This window comes from Notolepis coatsorum, assembly GCF_963971535.1.
Source record: "Notolepis coatsorum genome assembly, chromosome: 2".
In the NCBI taxonomy this organism is placed as follows: Eukaryota; Metazoa; Chordata; class Actinopteri; order Aulopiformes; family Paralepididae; genus Notolepis; species Notolepis coatsorum.
Genome location: NC_140166.1, coordinates 45,851,243 through 45,871,270, shown reverse-complemented (window position 1 = coordinate 45,871,270; position 20,028 = coordinate 45,851,243). Strand labels below are relative to the sequence as shown.

The window sequence follows — 20,028 nt, the reverse complement described above, 5'->3', positions numbered from 1 at the left end:
ACAACACACACACACACACACTACACACACACTCACACACACACACACATCACACACACACACAACACACACACACACACACACTCACACACACACACAACACACACACCACACACAACACATACACACACCACACACATCACACCACACACACAACACACACACACACACACACATACACACACGAGACACATACACACACACAGAGGACAGAGGGTGAGCTGGCGGTGTGGTTCGAGAAGCAGGCCTGTTTACGAAAATAGGATTGGACGCAGGACTATGAAACTGGTGGTGGTCTGGTCTGCCGTGCTGTTATCAGGTTTATTCTGCCATGTGTCATCTGATTAACCCCGCGGGGGGCATCGGCAGTGGGCTCCGTTTTAAAGCTAGAGTGAGAATACTGGTATGGTACCATATGAAACTAGACGACCAACCAGGGTACCAACCATGTCATGCTAGCCTTCGTGGGGAAGGGGCTAAACAATGCTCCAAAGTTAGGCTTAATTTTGGTGAGGGGAAAAACGGCCATGGCCATTTTCAAAGAGGTTCTCTCCCCTCAAGATATCTGAATGAAAAGGGGTTATTTTGGTAGCTACGAGTCTCCCCTTTACAGACATTATCCCCATTTACAGACATGCAGTCTGCGTTTTGTCTGCATTGAATTAAATATGTTATTAAGAAAAAATTGTGTATTTGACTATTGCTGCATACTGGGATCCCTAAAAAGTCTTGGAAGTACATAAATGTGGTATGGCAAGCTGAGACTCTTGTGGACCCAATGAGTCCAATCATATTCACATGTGATGATGTTAGTCCCCATAGTAGCCATTTCATTCTAGTGATGCAATTTTTTTTTACTTGACTAAATATTGTGACCTCTAGGATAGTCACAGCCTCGTGACACGTTACAGCCACAATTTAGAGACAATTTCCAGAACAGTAGTGCTTGCCATATGAATTGTATACAATTTATTACACAAACTACTTCTCTCAATGATCACAAACTATTGAATCACTTCCTATTATATGACAATTTAACAATAATAAGGCTATGATGTTATGTCATAACTGACAACACATCACTGATTGTTAACAAGAGGATGACATAGACAAATTAACCCTTAAGCAACCTAAGCTACTCTCATCAGTTGACAAACAAGTAATTGAAAAAGGTTAGTGTCACCCATATGTCCTGAGTAAAGTACCCATAACATATAGATATAGATTATAGAATTCTATGGTTATTTCGGGGGACGAATCGCAGAAAAATGCTATTCTTACAGAAATCTCCAAATTTCTTTGATACCAAATCACCGCATGTTCCTATGTTCCTTTCCATGTGTTCCTCAAGGTATTTTGGAGGGATTATTAGTTAAAGTTATGTATCAGTTTGCGAGTGTCATAAACGTTTGCATCAAATATATGTAACAAATGGTAAAACCAACAACTTGAGACACAATTGAGCAGCATGGGAATGGCCTTCATATACTTCCATCACAATGTTCTAAGCCCTTACTGTATACACTCTAAACTTTCCGAAATACCAACAAACACTGGTATTTATTTATTTTTAAAGCCCTTATTGCTATTGGTAAACAACCTGTTTATATCTCTTCACTGGCACTATTAGATTGGAATATTGGAACCTATTCAACTCGATCAAATGACTGGATGGTTCTTAGGGTCCCTCAAGTTTGTTCTGATCTAGGGAAATCAGCTTTTTCCTTTGATACCTCTAACTCATGGAATGTCCTCCAACTCTCTCTGAAGTTGTAGGTTCTCCCTTCTCTTGGTATGTTTATACGTAGGATTTCAGACCATTGTGTGACTACCTGTAACTGTTTTAGCTGATTTAAAAAAAAAATTATATTAAACGTTTTAAAATGTGTACTCTGTTGTGTTTAATTTTCTGTGAATATTGCTTGTATTATGTACTGTTTACATGTGTACAATCGTTGTTTCTGTAAATGAGGGAAACCTCAGAAGCTTACTATTTTAAATAAAGGTTGAAATAAAATTTGAATGGGCGAATAATCTTCAGGTTCCCAGCTTCCAGACGATGTAAACCACTTGTACTGTATGTGGCATCTAGTGTTGACCTGGGCCCTATTCCCCGTACCTGGTTCAACTAAGTCGATCAAGAGGGCCATTATCCAGCTTCAGTTAACCCGATGTTTGAAGCCGGGATTTTCATGTTCCTCGAAGGTGGATTCAGTCTCGTTAACTAGAACCAGACTTGAGACCCAGGATAAGTGCGCGCGGCCGCTTCAGTAGAAAAGCCAGCACGTATCGATAGCAGAGATCCTGATTGGCATTGATTGATTAATTGATTTAAAACTTTATTAACATATTGCAGTACGGCTCAATCGCCTCGCCGACAAGTTAAATGCGTTATCTATAGGCTAATTTTAAGTCCCTCATTACCTCAATCAATCAGATTATATTTCTTTAAACTTGCCTGCTGGATTGAATAATCAAATGAGATCTTGCTAGCGAAAATAATTAGTTAAACTGTTATACAGAATAACGATACGGCTCTCTTCCCATTGATTGATGTATGGTCGATCTTTTACTTATCTCCACTGTGGTGTAACGGGTTCTTCTTTTGACTTTCACGCAGACGACCGGGGTTCGAAACCTAGTCTTTTCCTTCTTCTTGCAATGTAGGAATAATTCAATTTGGTGCACGTTGAGAGCTATATAAGGAATGACATCCTCAATGCATGTAGATTTATAATATTTTAACTTAAAACTAGGCTACCTTTGCGTATAATCATTAATATTATATTCCAAAAAATTATATTGGAAACACAGGGTTTCGAACACCGGTCGCCGGGTTGCCAGGATTGAGCACTACCGCTGCGCCACTGTGCCAGATGGGATAAATTCATTGTTTATACATTAATGAACGAGAGACCCGTGTTTAGAATATTCTTTATTTTGAATGACGTTTTATCTCTTTATTCTCATTCATTAATGTGACGTCAACGGCTCATTCAATTTCTCAAATCCGTCAATCAGCGCATCTCATCAGACATTTTAATCCCAGTTACAATATCACACAAGATCCACAATCCACGCATAGACACTTCAATTTTATGCGTGAATGAAACAAAATCCAGGCGCTCCTCTCCTTCCTCGCTCCTCATCCACAGCGGAGAATATGAAAGGAATCAGAGCCAAACGAGCGATAGGTTTCAATCATTAAGGATATCCCCGCGGGATTCACATTTGCAATGCTGCGCGTTGTTAAAATAACCACATAATGTGTACATCGCACCGAGCAAGCGCCACGGTATAACGTGCATTATTTAGGACAAAGTGAATTTAGTATCAGCATTTTGGGTCTATTTTACATTTCAAAAGCCCCCTCTGGAAGAATGGAGCACAAAAACATAATTCAGAATGGTATAAAGCAGATCCTAGACTGTGGGAATAATTTCAGGAAACAATCTCACTTCTTTGCGGGGGCGTGGCCATGCTTCATCCGGCTAACTTGAACTTAAACCCTGCCCTCGACCAGGCTCAAACTTTTTGATCTGTTGTCATGGTGATTTGGACAATCCAGCTTCGGGGAACGGGAAAGTCCGGCTTAAGTCAGACTTCACCGAAAGTTATCCGGCTAACTCAGTTATCCAGGTACGGGGAACGGGGCCCTGTTATCTCCCCCAAACAAGGCAGACATGGGTCTACGGCGTGGCTCTGAGGGTTAAGGTGGAGCGTGGCTCTGGTTAATGTGGGGCTCTGAGGGTTAAGGTGGAGCGTGGCTCTGAGGGTTAATGTGGGGCTCTGAGGGTTAAGGTGGGGCTCTGAGGGTTAAGGTGGGGCTCTGAGGGTTAATGTGGGGCTCTGAGGGTTAAGGTGGAGCGTGGCTCTGAGGGTTAATGTGGGGCTCTGAGGGTTAAGGTGGGGCTCTGAGGGTTAATGTGGGGCTCTGAGGGTTAAGGTGGAGCGTGGCTCTGAGGGTTAATGTGGGGCTCTGAGGGTTAATGTGGGGCTCTGAGGGTTAAGGTGGAGCGTGGCTCTGAGGGTTAATGTGGGGCTCTGAGGGTTAAGGTGGAGCGTGGCTCTGAGGGTTAAGGTGGGGTTCTGAGGGTTAAGGTGGGGCTCTGAGGGTTAAGGTGGAGCTCTGAGGGTTAAGGTGGAGCTCATGCTTAGCTTAAGAAATATTCTGAAACCATATGGCACCTGAAATGTTTTTCTTGGCATCGCTTATGACGAAAACAACCCATATTTGTGTGCTCTCTCTGAAGAAGGTGATTTTGTGGTTCTGGACGGGGCTTTACACCTACGCTCCACATTTGCTCCACATTTATTCTCAGCTCATTTAAATGCAAATGCTGTGTGTGTATGTTGCGGAGAGAATGCAGAGAGCTCGGAAGTTGACCAGGGCTGATCCATACGCCCAACTTCTGCATTTTCTTCGACAAAGTATTATCAGTGTGAAACATGAGAAAATACAACACTACGTTTGACATGCTGTGTGTGGGCCATGTGAAATCCACATCACTGTGTATTATTTACCTGGGTAATGATCAATTAAACGATAATTCATTCTTTAAACACCGGCGTGCAAATATCACATTCTCCATCGCATTGGCCCTCTCGTCAACATGTCTGTAATGTTTGTCTGTCAACACGCTTTCAATATGTGATTGGTTGTCATACATTGGGCTGAATGAAAGCGGCACAGAAGGAAACAGCCTGTGCACTGGAGGAATGCGTTTTCTTAACGTACTGATATGGGCAAAGTTAGGCAGGTAAGAGATACATTTTACATTTAGGAATTTAGCTGATGCTTTTATCCAAAGCGACTTCAAGTCAGCAGGAAGAGTACTTTGGCAGCTAAAGATTTATTTCACGTCATAAATAGATCAATACAGCCCGTATTCATTAATGTTGCATTTTTTTCTTCTTCAAATGTAGCCAAGAGTAAAGACCCTAACCCTATGAAAACAGCAGTCAAAGTGTATTATTTTCAGCACTACGTTTGTTTACCTATGATTTGAAGTGTTATTAGCGAAATATTTAAGCATTACATCACGCGCAGGAGTGGTTTGTGAACAATAAACCATGCCTAGGGGTGGTTGTTAGGCCCGAGGCGCAGCCGAGGGTCGTTAGACCCCCCTAGGCATGGTTTATTGTTCACAAATCACGACTGCAAGTGGTGTAAAGCTTTTATACAACTGCCACATTCATCCAACCTTATTGCTATACAATAAACACACATTAATCGAAGATTTATTGAAAAAACCATCCGCCAGAAAAAGTAGTTCCCACAACTACAAAAAAGACAATTTGCCTCCATGTGGAAGCAGCTCGGAAGTGCATCCAACCAACTAACACATCCAACTGTGTATTATTGGAATGATTGAGAGAAGTTGCCTCATGTGGAAGCAGCTCGGAAGTGCATCCAACCAACTAACACATCCAACTGTGTATTATTGGAATGATTGATTGAACATTTTATTACCAGATGCAGAATGGGTACAATACAGTACGGCTCAATACACACAATTGTTAAGGGGATGCAGACCTACTTTCTATAGAACTTCATTCTTAGATGCTTCTATAGAAAGTAGGTAAAACAAATTAAAACGTTTTCTTTGCCCTATAGGAAAAAAGTTTTCTTCGCCCTATTTTTTTATTTATTTTTTTAAACCTACTGTAGAGGGCCTAAACTTAACCAGTTGGAAACCAAGCGTACAGTAATAAAATTAGCAATCAATCAATCAATCAACTCAATAGGCCATGCTCACTTAGAACAGCGCAGCACCCAGCTCTCTCTCAGTCTGACTATCCCCCGCGTTGCAGACAGGAGTGTGTGTGTGTGTGTGTGCGTGTGTGTGTGTGTGTGTGTGTGTGTGTGTGTGTGTGTGGGGGGGGGGGGGGGGGGGGGGGGGTGGAGACTGAGCCAGCATCGGACAGTGTGAGAGTGAGGGCTGCAGTCAGAGAGAAGGAAAAATAAATTGAAAAGAAAATTGCAAATTAATCAATCAATCAATCCGCGATTTTTCTTTTGTTCTGTATTGACTCATGACCCATCAATTACATCATCCAACATTGTTTAAAGGACTAAGACATTCGCTGTGACAGAATCGCTTCATGTTTAGTCGTTAGGACGCTATCATTGTTAAAGATTATTGTCCGCCATCTTGTGATCCGGCGGATTGATGTGATGTGATTCTGTTGTGGGCGGGTCCTGGGCCAGCAAGCGTGGACTGTTCGCAATACATACGTGTAAATGGACTGTTTCAGCCAATCAGAATCGAGAAATTTGCATGCCGTTGTATAAGAGTTCATAAATATCTCGGCGCATCCCGAATTAGAAAATAACGCGTCATGAAAGCGTTTGTAGTCCTATGAAAGATGAGACGCAGGGCTTTCGATGGGCTTTCGAATTTCATAAAACTACACTACCCAGCTCACGTTGAACGTTATTTTTCGTGATTATGTCTCATGGGTTGAGCAAACCTGAACGTTATTGCCATAAAATAGAGCGTACTTTGTTTCTTTACCTTTCTGTGAACGTCTAGAAAAAAAACGCGTCTCAATCTGATGAAAAATGGCAGAGCCTTTTTCATTACAAAAATGTAACTGTACTTACAGTAGATTTCAATTATGGTCTTTGCTGCCCTGTTACGGGCGCCTGGTGGTACTAAATCCAGATTGAACTCGGTCATTGGAAAGAGGAGATTTGGCCCCATCCAGAGATGTATGAATTGGCCATTATAATGTCATATAGGCCTGATATTCTATATTCTATATCAGAATGTGATATTTGCCGGTGTTTAAAGAATGAATTATCGTTTAATTGATCATTACCCAGGTAAATAATACACAGTGATGTGGATTTCATACGGCCCACACACAGCATGTCAAACGTAGTGTAGGTAAAGTATTTATTTTCTCATGTTTCACACCGATAATACTTTGTTGAAGCAAATACAGAAATTGCAGTAGTTAGAGTTGGGCGTATGGATCAGCCCTGGTCAACCTCCGAGCTCTCTGCATTCTCTCCGCAACATACACACACGTCATTTGCATTTAAATGAGCTGAGAATAAATTTTTAGCAAATGTGGAGCGTAGATGTAAAGCCCCGTCCAGAACCACAAAATCACCTTCTTCAGAGAGACAGCCTGTGCACTGGAGGAATGCATTTTTCCTAACATACTGATGTGGGACAAATTAGGCAGGTACGAGATTAATTCTACATTTTAGGAATTTAGCTGGTGCTTTTATCCAAAGCAACATACAAGTTCTGTACAACAATGGTACTTTGGCAGCTAAAGATAAGTGATATTGTCCGTCAAACAGTGTTGAACTTGAGTGCTACACTCTTGATAGTAGTATAGACATATTAGCATAGTAATAATATAGGCATGGTAGATTACTTAGTAGCAAAGTGCATAATAGTAAAAGACAGTAATGGGTGTGATATTAGTACATACAGCCCTACATACTACACTGTGGAGCGTATAAGGAAAATACCCACAAGAAAGCCACATGAAACAATACAACACAACGCAGAGGGGACTGACTTGGGCACAGGGCATTGCAGGTGATCTTCTGTACGGACATGCCCTCACAAAAAGCTCCCCCATTGAGGGGTGCTGGGTCTGTACAGGTTCGAGATCGCTTTTGGACACCCCTCCCACATGGCACGTTGCAAGACGACCACTCTGTCCAGAGGGACCATCCTCCATTCACTAGAGAGAGAGAGAGAGAGAGAGAGAGAGAGAGAGAGAGAGAGAGAGAGAGAGAGAGAGAGAGAGAGAGAGAGAGAGAGAGAGAGAGAGAGAGAGAAAGAGAGAGTTACCTTCCCCAGAAAACAACAGTTCAATGATTATGCAAAGCTCCGAGGCTGCACCAGGCAACGGTGCATAACCGCAGCACAGGAACACGGAGCGTTCGGCGTGGTGGCAGATACACAGCACTCCCTCAGTAATTGCCAGTTCGGTGTGTTCTGTGTGGATCTGGAATTAAGATGAAAGTCCACGGTATGGGGAAGGCAAAGGAAACGGTCATGAAAAGCCGAATTGCCTGACTGGTTTGGGGGAGATATTAGAAAAAGTCGTCGGAGTAGTCGACCACTTAGCACTCTGGTTTGTTATGTTTACTCTGTGATCTTTCCAGACGAGCGTTTGGCGCGCGGAGAGGCTAAATGTGTCAGCGCGCTATCATCATAGCTCGTGAACCCATGTTGCTGCAGAGGGGCCTCCGGCATATAAATATTTAATAAGTAACGCTCTCTTCTTAAATGAGATTAAGACACAGTGGCTTATTCCCCCCCTTTCATAAAGTACACATTGATTTTAAATGGGGAGGCAGCAAATTGACTCCTTGAATAATACATTCATTGAAATAAGGGGAGCCGGGAAACAAAACAACGACACCCGTAATCACTTGTACGGCGGGGAGGGGAGGGGGGGGGGGGGCGGACATCAGGATAATAAACGAATTGATCTCAAGTACACACTGTAAATAAACACTACACTGTCTGTGCATTGTAATGAAGACAATGACACAGGGGCTGGGGGAGGGGCCATACCAAAGACAATGACACATGGGTTGGGGGAGGGGCTATACCAAAGACAATGACACAGGGGCTGGGGGAGGGGCCATACCAAAAACAATGACACAGGGGCTGGGGGAGGGGCTATACCAAAGACAATGACACAGGGGCTGGGGGAGGGGCCATACCAAAACAATGACACAGGGGCTGGGGGAGGGGCTATACCAAAGACAATGACACAGGGGCTGGGGGAGGGGCTATAACAAAGACAATGACAGAGGGGCCGGGGGAGGGGCCATACCAAAGACAATGACACAGGTGCTGGGGGAGGGGCTATACCAAAGACAATGACACAGGGGCTGGGGGAGGGGCTATACCAAAAACAATGACACAGGGGCTGGGGGAGGGGCTATACCAACGACAATGACACAGGGGCCGGGGGAGGGGCCATACCAAAGACAATGACACAGGGGGCGGGGGAGGGGCCATACCAAAGACAATGACACAGGGGTTGGGGGAGGGGCTATACCAAAGACAATGACACAGGTGCTGGGGGAGGGGCCATACCAAAAACAATGACACAGGGGCTGGGGGAGGGGCTATACCAAAAACAATGACACATGGGCTGGGGGAGGGGCTATACCAAAGACAATGACACAGGGGCTGGGGGAGGGGCTATACCAAAGACAATGACACAGGGGCTGGGGGAGGGGCTATACCAAAGACAATGACACAGAGGCTGGGGGAGGGGCTATACCAAAGACAATGACACAGAGGCTGGGGGAGGGACCATACCGAAGACAACGACGGCGGCGGTGGCACTGCGTCTCTTGGCCACGGTGTTGCTGGCCAGGCAGGTGTAGTTCCCCGAGTCGGACAGACGCGCCTCGTTGATGATGAGGTTGTGGTCGGCTCGGGTGTCAATGTTGTCGTCGGCGAGAGAGCTCACCGGCTCTTCGTTCTTCAGCCACTCCACCTGAGTGAGAGGAGGTCAGAAGGAGGACCGGGGGAGAGAGAAACGGAACAATTACTGTCAGGGCCGGGGGGGGGGGGGACGACGACCACAGAACAGTCAAAGTAAAAGTAGGAAGACGTTGGGAACTAGGCTAATGGAGGAACCTACTTCCAGTGACTGACGCTAAGCTAGGCTAACGGTGCACGTCTTCCTACTCCTACTGCATGCACAGAGAAGAAAAAGGTATCTATCTTCTTGTCTAACTCCAGGGTAGATAAATAAGCTAATTTCCCAAAATGTTGGAGTTTTCCTTTAAGATGTGCTTCATTTAAATAAAATGTATTTGCATAAATCGGCTGTCGATTGCCTACCCAAAGTCATTTCAAAGCTATTCTTGAACCATTTATGGCCTCTTTTGAAAGGAAACATTCTGAAATTTCTTCCACAACAGGAATCACTCTGCTACTGTAATAGAGTTACAAAGGTTTGAACACACTGAAATAAACGTTTTTACTTACGTCTGAACTATTTTGAATAAACAGATGCCTCTTACAGGTTCCAGCTGAGAGGTATGAGCTGGAAAACACAATGGGTCCATAGCCTGAAGTCTTAGTACAGGTCCAAAGTTGATAACAATACCACAGAAAATGTGTGTTTTACACATGTTTTTCTAATGTAGGTATGTTTATCCAACATGGCCATTGGCATGCGCAGCAGATGTCGAACGAGTCTGGATATTTCACCAGAGAAAACAACATATATATCCTGGTAAATATCCCTTGCGTGAGATATCGTCGTTTCCAGAATTTCATTGGCTACAAAAAACTTATTATTTTCACCGTCAGAGGTGACTGGTCTGGTCACCGGGAGGCGGAACTGGAGGTGGTCACTTTTTCGAGGGCCCTCAGGCCGTCAGAACGTTTAATATATTGAAATTATACTTTTGATGTATTTCTACCAAAATAGTACACCTTTAAAAACAAAAGTTTGGTAAACATCTCTTTTTTCTTCATCAAACAGATCTTTTCTTTTGACTTGTTAAGTGTACTTAGTGGTGTGGTACTTAGATTTACACTTACAGCATATTAACGACTATCACAATAAACATGTGCTTTGAATTGGTACACGAAAGCACATACGTACCAAAGATAATTGCAAGTATACTCTCAGAAAAGTGCATATTGATAGAAATATACGTTTAACCCTTTCACTACCACACTACCACTACAGAGGGTTAACCCTTTCACTACCACAGTGTGATAGTGAAAGGGTTAACCTTCTGTAGTGTGGTAGTGAAAGGGTTAACACACTTTTTATACTGAGAATATACTTTCAGTGTGGGAAAAATATACTCATTTGTTATTTGGGAATACTGGAGCCATTAGGCAGTCAAGAGGAGCACTATAACCAATTACCAGCAACAGAGAGGAAAACTAATTATGAATTACAAACTTAGTGACGCTTTGCTGCCCCAACCCTGATATATGGAGCTGCCTCACTGCTTTTGCAAATTACAATTATACTGTGGTGGAATGGGCCGGGTTGATGGATTTGTAGGGGAGCAGACGCCCTTATAATAAACAAACACATGGGCTAGATTCAAATAGGAAAAGCCTTTGGGGCAATGCAAACAACTGTGTAAACAGACCTGACACCACACACCCAGGGGAAGATGGATTGCAGATCCATATTGACACAAATAAGAAATGATAGTCCATGCATACGTTTTTAAAGGGGTGCCCTCTCTAAAAACTGATCGGCCACCCAAGATGCCTCTGGGTTCTACCTGGCTGTGGGACAGGTGTTTGGCCAGACCCTGAAGTCGAGGAGATAGAGGGGCAAAGGGGTAAATGCAATGCTATTTTCACAGCTCCAAACATGACTCTACCTCTTCAATGCTATTTGCACAGCTCCAAACATGACTCTACCTCCTTCAATGCTATTTGCACAGCTCCAAACATTACTCTACCTCCTTCAATGCTATTTTCACAGCTCCAAACATGACTCTACCTCTTCAATGCTATTTGCACAGCTCCAAACATGACTCTACCTCTTCAATGCTATTTGCACAGCTCCAAACATGACTCTACCTCTTCAATGCTATTTTCACAGCTCCAAACATGACTCTACCTCTTCAATGCTATTTGCACAGCTCCAAACATGACTCTACCTCCTTCAATGCTATTTGCACAGCTCCAAACATTACTCTACCTCCTTCAATGCTATTTTCACAGCTCCAAACATGACTCTACCTCTTCAATGCTATTTGCACAGCTCCAAACATGACTCTACCTCCTTCAATGCTATTTGCACAGCTCCAAACATTACTCTACCTCCTTCAATGCTATTTTCACAGCTCCAAACATGACTCTACCTCTTCAATGCTATTTGCACAGCTCCAAACATGACTCTACCTCCTTCAATGCTATTTGCACAGCTCCAAACATTACTCTACCTCCTTCAATGCTATTTGCACAGCTCCAAACATGACTCTACCTCCTTCAATGCTATTTGCACAGCTCCAAACATGACTCTACCTCCTTCAATGCTATTTGCACAGCTCCAAACATGACTCTACCTCCTTCAATGCTATTTGCACAGCTCCAAACATGACTCTACCTCCTTCAATGCTATTTGCACAGCGCCAAACATGACTCTACCTCCTTCAATGCTATTTGCACAGCTCCAAACATGACTCTACCTCCTTCAATGCTATTTGCACAGCTCCAAACATGACTCTACCTCCTTCAATGCTATTTGCACAGCTCCAAACATGACTCTACCTCCTTCAATGCTATTTGCACAGCTCCATACATGACTCTACCTCATTCAATGCTATTTGCACAGCTCCAAACATGACTCTACCTGTTTCAATGCTATTTGCACAGCTCCAAACATGACTCTACCTGTTTCAATGCTATTTGCACAGCTCCAAACATGACTCTACCTGTTTCAATGCTATTTGCACAGCTCCAAAAATGACTCTACCTGTTTCAATGCTATTTGCACAGCGCCAAACATGACTCTACCTCATTCAATGCTATTTGCACAGCTCCAAACATGACTCTACCTGTTTCAATGCTATTTGCACAGCTCCAAACATGACTCTACCTCTTCAATGCTATTTGCACAGCTCCAAACATGACTCTACCTCTTCAATGCTATTTGCACAGCTCCAAACATGACTCTACCTCTTCAATGCTATTTGCACAGCTCCAAACATGACTCTACCTCATTCAATGCTATTTTCACAGCTCCAAACATGACTCTACCTGTTTCAATGCTATTTGCACAGCTCCATACATGACTCTACCTCTTCAATGCTATTTGCACAGCTCCAAACATGACTCTACCTCATTCAATGCTATTTGCACAGCTCCAAACATGACTCTACCTCCTTCAATGCTATTTGCACAGCTCCAAACATGACTCTACCTCCTTCAATGCTATTTGCACAGCGCCAAACATGACTCTACCTCCTTCAATGCTATTTGCACAGCGCCAAACATGACTCTACCTCCTTCAATGCTATTTGCACAGCTCCAAACATGACTCTACCTCCTTCAATGCTATTTGCACAGCTCCAAACATGACTCTACCTCCTTCAATGCTATTTGCACAGCGCCAAACATGACTCTAATTGAATTGAAAGGTCCAGGTGACTGCATTACTGCCCCACTCCCCCTCACAATTACAGTTTTTTACGACTGCTTTGATGCATTTTGCACATCAGAGTTTCAATGTGCAAAACTCAAAATGCAAATTGCCAAACTGACTTTCAAATTTCATACTCTAAGATACTAAATGCTATGCTTACATATAAAGTGCAAAACTGTTAACACTTTCTCTGCCACGCACTTTCAGCATCTTATACCATTCTCTGCCAGTACTGTAAGTCTATGGAGATGTTCACCTTCTTTGCAGGGCTATAACTTTTTAAATTGTATTGCTAAATTGACATTACTATGGCCCATTCAACATCGATTATCTATCGTTCAGGATGTAGGAACGTTTTACTTTTTCATTCACACATTCATACGAAAATACCGTCTAGAGTATAAATATGTTTTTATCGTTTTCTGGAGTATTTCATAGAACGTGAGATATAGGCATCAATGCATATATTAGATTATCAAATGCCGTTTGATACCGATCCACGCTGTATTAAACATTTCAACTGTACATGGTCCTAAACGTTATGACTGATCATGCACGGGTGAACAGAGGGGGGGGGGGGGGGGGTCGTTTATAATTCTGTGATAGTCGTTAAATGATTTATGTAGTATGGGTGATATATAGATCAGAGCAGTTTGTATGGATAATAATAAACAAAAACGATGAAAGTCACGGCAGCTTCCTCTTACCGTTGGGCAATCACACTGGAGCAAAAAGATCCCAGTTATTTGATGGGGTTCGAGGCGATCCATTTCCGGTTTGTATAATAATAATAACAGCCCAAATCATGTGGATTATTGAGTTATGGCAGCGATCCATATCCACGGTGTGTGGCTAGAGTCCTGGGATGATATGCGAGTGGCCGGACGGATTTAGGGGACGGACCGATATCCAACGGGCATATCCGGTTTGGCAACTCGCCGATCATTCACCAGGTGGCAGTATTGAAGCGTTGCAGAGTTGTGCTGAGTCCCACAGCATGAGACAAGGATCCGAAATATGATCTGAAATATGAATACCATGGCGAAAATATGAAATATGATCAGAATAACGTCATACGCCGTGATCTGGCAGAATTTGCATGAACTTGAAACCCGTTCTATGACGTTATTGGTGGAGAAAGTGTTAATACAAAGTGCCAAACTCTAAATCATATGCTCCAGTCTCAGAATACAGCCACCTAATACTACATCAATGTTCAATTGCTTATTGCTACACAGGCAGATCACTAAATCAATTCAACAGGTGTTTGTACTAATGTCTCATTACCTTCAACAACCTTGCCCAGGTGAGTAGCAATACAATTGATAATCTCTTCACCACTACATAAAAGGCTGCTTATAAACCTGAAGAAAGGAGCAACAGTGGATATGTGTGTTGAGATCAGAGGTTCTGTGTAGGATTGTTAGTAACTGTCTAACTGTACTACACTAGTAACTGTTTACCTGCATATATAACTGTCTCCACCAGTGACTGTCTAGTTGCATATATATCTGTTCCCACTAGAGGGTGCTCTAGGCGGAACCACCCAGGTACACCACCTTGTGGCGAGTATACAAGCAAATGTATCCTCCCACTTCGTTCCCCCCCCCCCCCATGTCTCTCAGTGAGAGAAGACCTGTATGTTACTGCTGCTCTTTCCATGTGAATAAAAGGAACAACACCAGTTAAAGCTAAAGATAGAAACCAGGGCCCTCATTTATCAACGTGGCGTACGCACAGATATGTGCTTAACCCGTGCGTACGACCATTTCTAAGCAAAGTGTGGGATTTATCAATTTGAACGTGAACTTGACTTTGTGCTTATGTCTACGCACAGCTCTGAGCATGCTTGGTGCCCAGTGGTAGAATATCGTTACTACGGCATATGCGCTCCTCAGTTCATGCATTAGTTTCAACGCGGAAATAAGCTTTCGTGCATTACTCCTGACACTGGCGCGTGTTCTGTATGAACCGTAATTCATTATAGTTCATTGTGAAATAGCGACAGTAGTGTAATTATAATGGGCTCATGCGCGAACAAGAGGTTGGCTTGCTTGTTTGGCAGGGGGGGCAGACGCAGAACACCTAGTGTAACTCCCGCCGTGTCAATAGTGTAATTCAAGTTAAGCTTAAGTATGATGTCATATAGTAGAACCGGTTAGAACAGGCTAGAACCTTCCAGAACTGCGCTCCACAGTGTATAAATAGAGAGAACTTACAAGGGTTCTCTCTCTCACTTCTCAACCACCATCAACCACCTAGCCCCTTTCGTGACTGTGATGCACCGAGTGAATCCACAGTCACTTGCTCCTCAATAGGAAACCAACCTAGATTTACCCTGAATGACTGGTTCTGACCGAACCGTTCGTTATACAAGAATCACAGAGACGTTTCAAAGGTACTCACAGTTGCAGGAGGGTTTCGGACAGAGATACGGGATGGTTTGAAAGCTCGGCGTTGCTAATAAACAAATAAACATTTTAAATATTTTTTATAAACTGGTCAACACTGCATTATTTCCGGCGTTGTGTGCATGATGCGCATGCGCTGTGATCACACCAGGCAGCCAACGCCGGAAATAATGCCGTGTTGACCAGTTTATAAAAAATATTTATTAGCAACGCCGAGCTTTCAAACCATCCCGTATCTCTGTCCGAAACCCTCGTGCAAATGTGAGTACCTTTGACATTTCTCTGTGATTCTTGTATAACGAACGGTTCGGTTAGAACCAGTCCTTCAGGGTAAATCTAGGTTGGTTTCCTATTGAGGAGCAAGTGACTGTGGATTCACTCGGTGCATCACAGTCACGAAAGGGGTTACAGAACATCCACATCCACCAAACACGATTAAATATTGTTTCAAATAAAAAGCGACATACTATTATTTTCAATTAGTTGGTTAGAATAGATTACCTCGCTCCGTTGAAACTTCACTGAGACTAACAGTAAAAGACAGTATTTCTTTTGTGAGCTCCACGCACAGACGTGATAATAATAATAATAACAATAATAATAATAGAGCTTCATTTTATATAGCGCCTTTCAAGAGACCCATGCAAGTTCGCTTTACATAGATAGGGGGGGGAAATAACAAAGTAATAAACATAGTGGACAGACTATGTAAATATGATGATGGGATTCAAGTTCATGTTTGTATTTATCACATATAGGCAGGCTACACATGGCGTATAGGCTACATCATACATGGCAGTGAGATTCATTGTTCTTGTATATGCTCTCGTATTATTGTTTATATAGGCTACATCAAAATAGATTGTATGCCTCTAGAAATCATATGCAGCAGGTAGAAAATGTACGGAAAATCCGTCGCGATTTGGAATACAATTGAGGAGAACTTTAATCCCTGGGTATTAATCGAACAAAACGGAAAAAGGCAGTCATATTCCAGCATGGGCTTTATTAGTTAATATGGTCTTTAAGAGATATCATATCTGACATCACCGTACGTGTATGTCTGTCAGCCTGTCTCGTATTTCTCCATAACACGCAATTCCCTCGGGTCAGTCCATTATTTCACATCCCATGGGGGTGTTTCATGACCATATATGGATAATCGGGGCGGTTCTGGTATGCAAATACTTAAAACCATGCACAAGCTCAAGCTTAGGATCAAAGTGATATTTATCAAGACAGGTGTGCGTAGGACCTGTGTACGCACGTGTGATAAATACCGTTTTTTTTGTGCGTGCACACATTCTAAATTCTGTGCTTACGTATGAAAATAGAACACTTTCTAAGAAAACTTGATAAATGAGGGCCCATGCCTCTTGACCACATTATTGTCGCCCTATAGTCGAATTCTGTTAACAGGTTATGGGCCCAGATAACGCCAGGGCGAAAGAGTGGAGGTACTGTAGCAAGCTTAGCTGAAGTATAGGCTAGGATAGCGCCGGGAGCACCGCGTGGCTAGACGCTAGGCCAACAAGAGCAAAAGCTAAGCATACCACTAACGAAGAGGGCGGAAAACAAGAGAAGAGGCAAATGGCCGACATTCAATGGAAAAGCAGAGAACTATGAGCTCTGGGAAGAGCGCATGCTGTGCTGCATGCACGGGGCGGGGCTGAAAGAGACGATCCTGGCGGCCCCCACGGGAGAACTGACGGCGGAAGAGAAAGCCCTAGACGACCAGCGTAACGCAAGCGCATACTGTGAGTTAGCGCCGATGCTCGACGACACCAGCCTGGGGCTGATATTCCGCGACACTAAAGATCGAGGCCGAGAAAGCCTGGCGGTACTGAGAGAGCATTTCATCGGGCGAGGGAGACCGTGCACTAACGGGCCTGAGGAAGGGGACCACCGAGACCGTGACCGAATACGTCAACAGAGCGGAGCAGATCACGACGCCACTGAGGAGTGCCGGAGAAGCACCAAGCCATGGGCTAATGATGGCGATGATAATGAGAGGACTACCGGAGCTGTACAAACCATTCACACTCCTGGTAACACACGGTTCAACGGACATGACGTTGGGACAGTTCAAGGCTAAGTTAAGGAACTTCGAGGCCTAGGAAGACACCCACCCAGCCGCCGCGGAGGAGGGGGAGAGCGACGCCAAGAGAGAGAACCAGGACCACGACGTAACTGGCGTGTTGGCGATGCAGAGATAAAGGCCATCGGAGAAGCGAATGCACAAAGACTGTCTGGTGTAGCTTCTGCAAATCCATGGGGCACACAGACAGAGCGTGCATGAAGAAACACAACCAGAGCGTGCGATACGCGCATGGACAAGATGGCGGCTACGGACGAGACGACGGCCATGAACGAGACGGAGGCCACGGACAAAATGGCGGCTACAGACGAGACGGAGGCCACGGACAAAATGGCGGCTACGGACAAGATAACGGCTGTGGACGGGGTGACGACAGCGGACACGATGGCGGCGACGATTGACGTGCAATGAATCGAGACGACGCCCAGAGAATCGATGGCGGCGACAATCGTCGTGAGACGACGCCCGCAGAATAACGGGACATGAAGACTGCGCTTTTGGGGCGCGGACGGCGGGCATCGCCGGACCGGCCCAGCTGCAGCGGGCCCAGAGAAGGGGACTGATCGTGGACACGGGTGCGTCGTCCCATGTCATCAACGACAGGAGTCGGTTCAAGAACTTTGACGACACTTTCCACCCGGAGAGGCACTGTATGGAGCTGGCGGACGGTAGATGCACCTACGGATTGGCACAAGAGGGGAGGTATGCCTCACGGACAGCAAGGGGCGCCGGTGTACGGCGACGCTAAAGAACGCTCTATACGTACCATCGTTCCCACAAGGACTATTCTCTGTAATAGCTGCTACTGCAAGCGGTGCCAAGGTATTCTTCGATAAAGGAATTTTTTTTCTTGTAGAACCTGACGGTACCCGGTTTGACATAAAGATGTACCAGAGAATATATTATCTGAAAACGGAGTGTAATGACAACGACCAGTGTGATGATAATAATGATGTGTGTAGCGAGACGGCCAGTCACGATATTCAGTCATGGCACGAGATTATGTGTCATTGTAATTACGAGGATTTATTGAAATTGCAAATAGTGTCAGAGGGCATGCACATTGAAGGGGAAAAGTGTAGACCTGACAAAAATTTTGCAATGTGCAAAACGGGGAAGTTTACCCAACCGAAATCCCACAGACAGAGTAAGGGTACCACTTGCACTAGTTGACATGGACCTAGCAGGCCCAGTAAGCAACGAGTCCATAGGAGGTTTTAGATATGTACAGTCTTTTACAGACGTGTGTACAGGGGCAGTGTTTGTTTACTTCCTAAAAGCAAAGAGTGACACACTCCAGGCCACAGAGAAATTCCTGGCAGACGTAGCCCCTTATGGCACAGTAAGATGTCTGAGATCCGACCACAAAACCGAATTCGCAAACAGAGAATTCCAATCACTGTTGAGAAGGTATAAGATAGGATACGAGACGTCACGTCCATATTTCCCACACCAGAGCGGGGTGGCAGAGAGGGAATGGCACACCCTTTTCGAAATGGCTAGGTGTAAGCTAGCAGATAGTAACTTACCTAAGAGCCTGTGGCATTATGCGGTGCAAGAAGCCGCTTACACCAGAAACAGGTGCTTTAATAAGCACTGGGGCACCACCCCGTATACAGCACTGACAGGAAATAAGTGTAATCTAGCCAGAATGCACCGATTTGGATCAGTGTGTTATGCGCACCTGCAGGACAGGGGAAAACCCAAGTCCAAGGGTATAAAAGGATTTTTCGTAGGACACGACAAAGGAAGCCCTGCTTTCCTAGTTTATCATCCCGGTAACGGGAGAGTGGAGAAACACATGCTAGTCAAGTTTGTCACGAAGACAACCTGTGAGAGCGAGACACAGACAGAGGAGCCAGAGTTGGACTCCAGAGCAAGGTGTGTAGAAACAGAAACACATCACCCCAGTGTACTTAGTACAGTTGTGCAGACAGACAGTCAGCAACCCCCAGAGGTGTATGACGAGGAGCACCTGAGGGTGACGTCAAGTGCCCCAAGCAGTGGGAGGTATCCCCCAAGGGAACACAAACCCCCAGAATATCTGCCAGACTATGCCAGGAAAGGGAGTGACGAGGAGGACAATACACCTACCCCCGTGGAGTACTACTACAGGGTAGTCAGTGGGGTAAACCCGACCTTTAAAGAGGCCACATTGTCCCCTGAAGAGGGCAGACATACAGTGGGAGGGAAATGGATGTATTCAACCAAGTTACCAGAGGGCAGACAGACAGTGGGAGGAAAATGGTTGTACTCAATCCAGGAGGGTATTGAAGACCACGGTAAATACAAAGTATGGTTCATAGAAAATTGCTTAAAGGCTGAAGGAGGGTACCCCATGTTTAAATAATGAAGAAGGGTGACTAATTGCTTAAATGCTGAGGGAGGATA

At 44.4% G+C, this 20,028-nt stretch overlaps 1 protein-coding gene across 1 annotated transcript in view; it reads right to left on the bottom strand.

Annotated features, from left to right (window-relative positions):
• The window catches only part of unc5db (unc-5 netrin receptor Db), a gene marked incomplete at both ends in the record, with an annotated part of 422,972 nt that overhangs the window by 106,496 nt on the left and 296,448 nt on the right, over positions 1–20,028 (bottom strand). Inside the window, 2 exon segments of the mRNA XM_084308131.1 lie at positions 7,543–7,710; positions 9,312–9,492. Of these exon segments, the coding sequence (XP_084164257.1) occupies positions 7,543–7,710; positions 9,312–9,492 (349 nt within the window).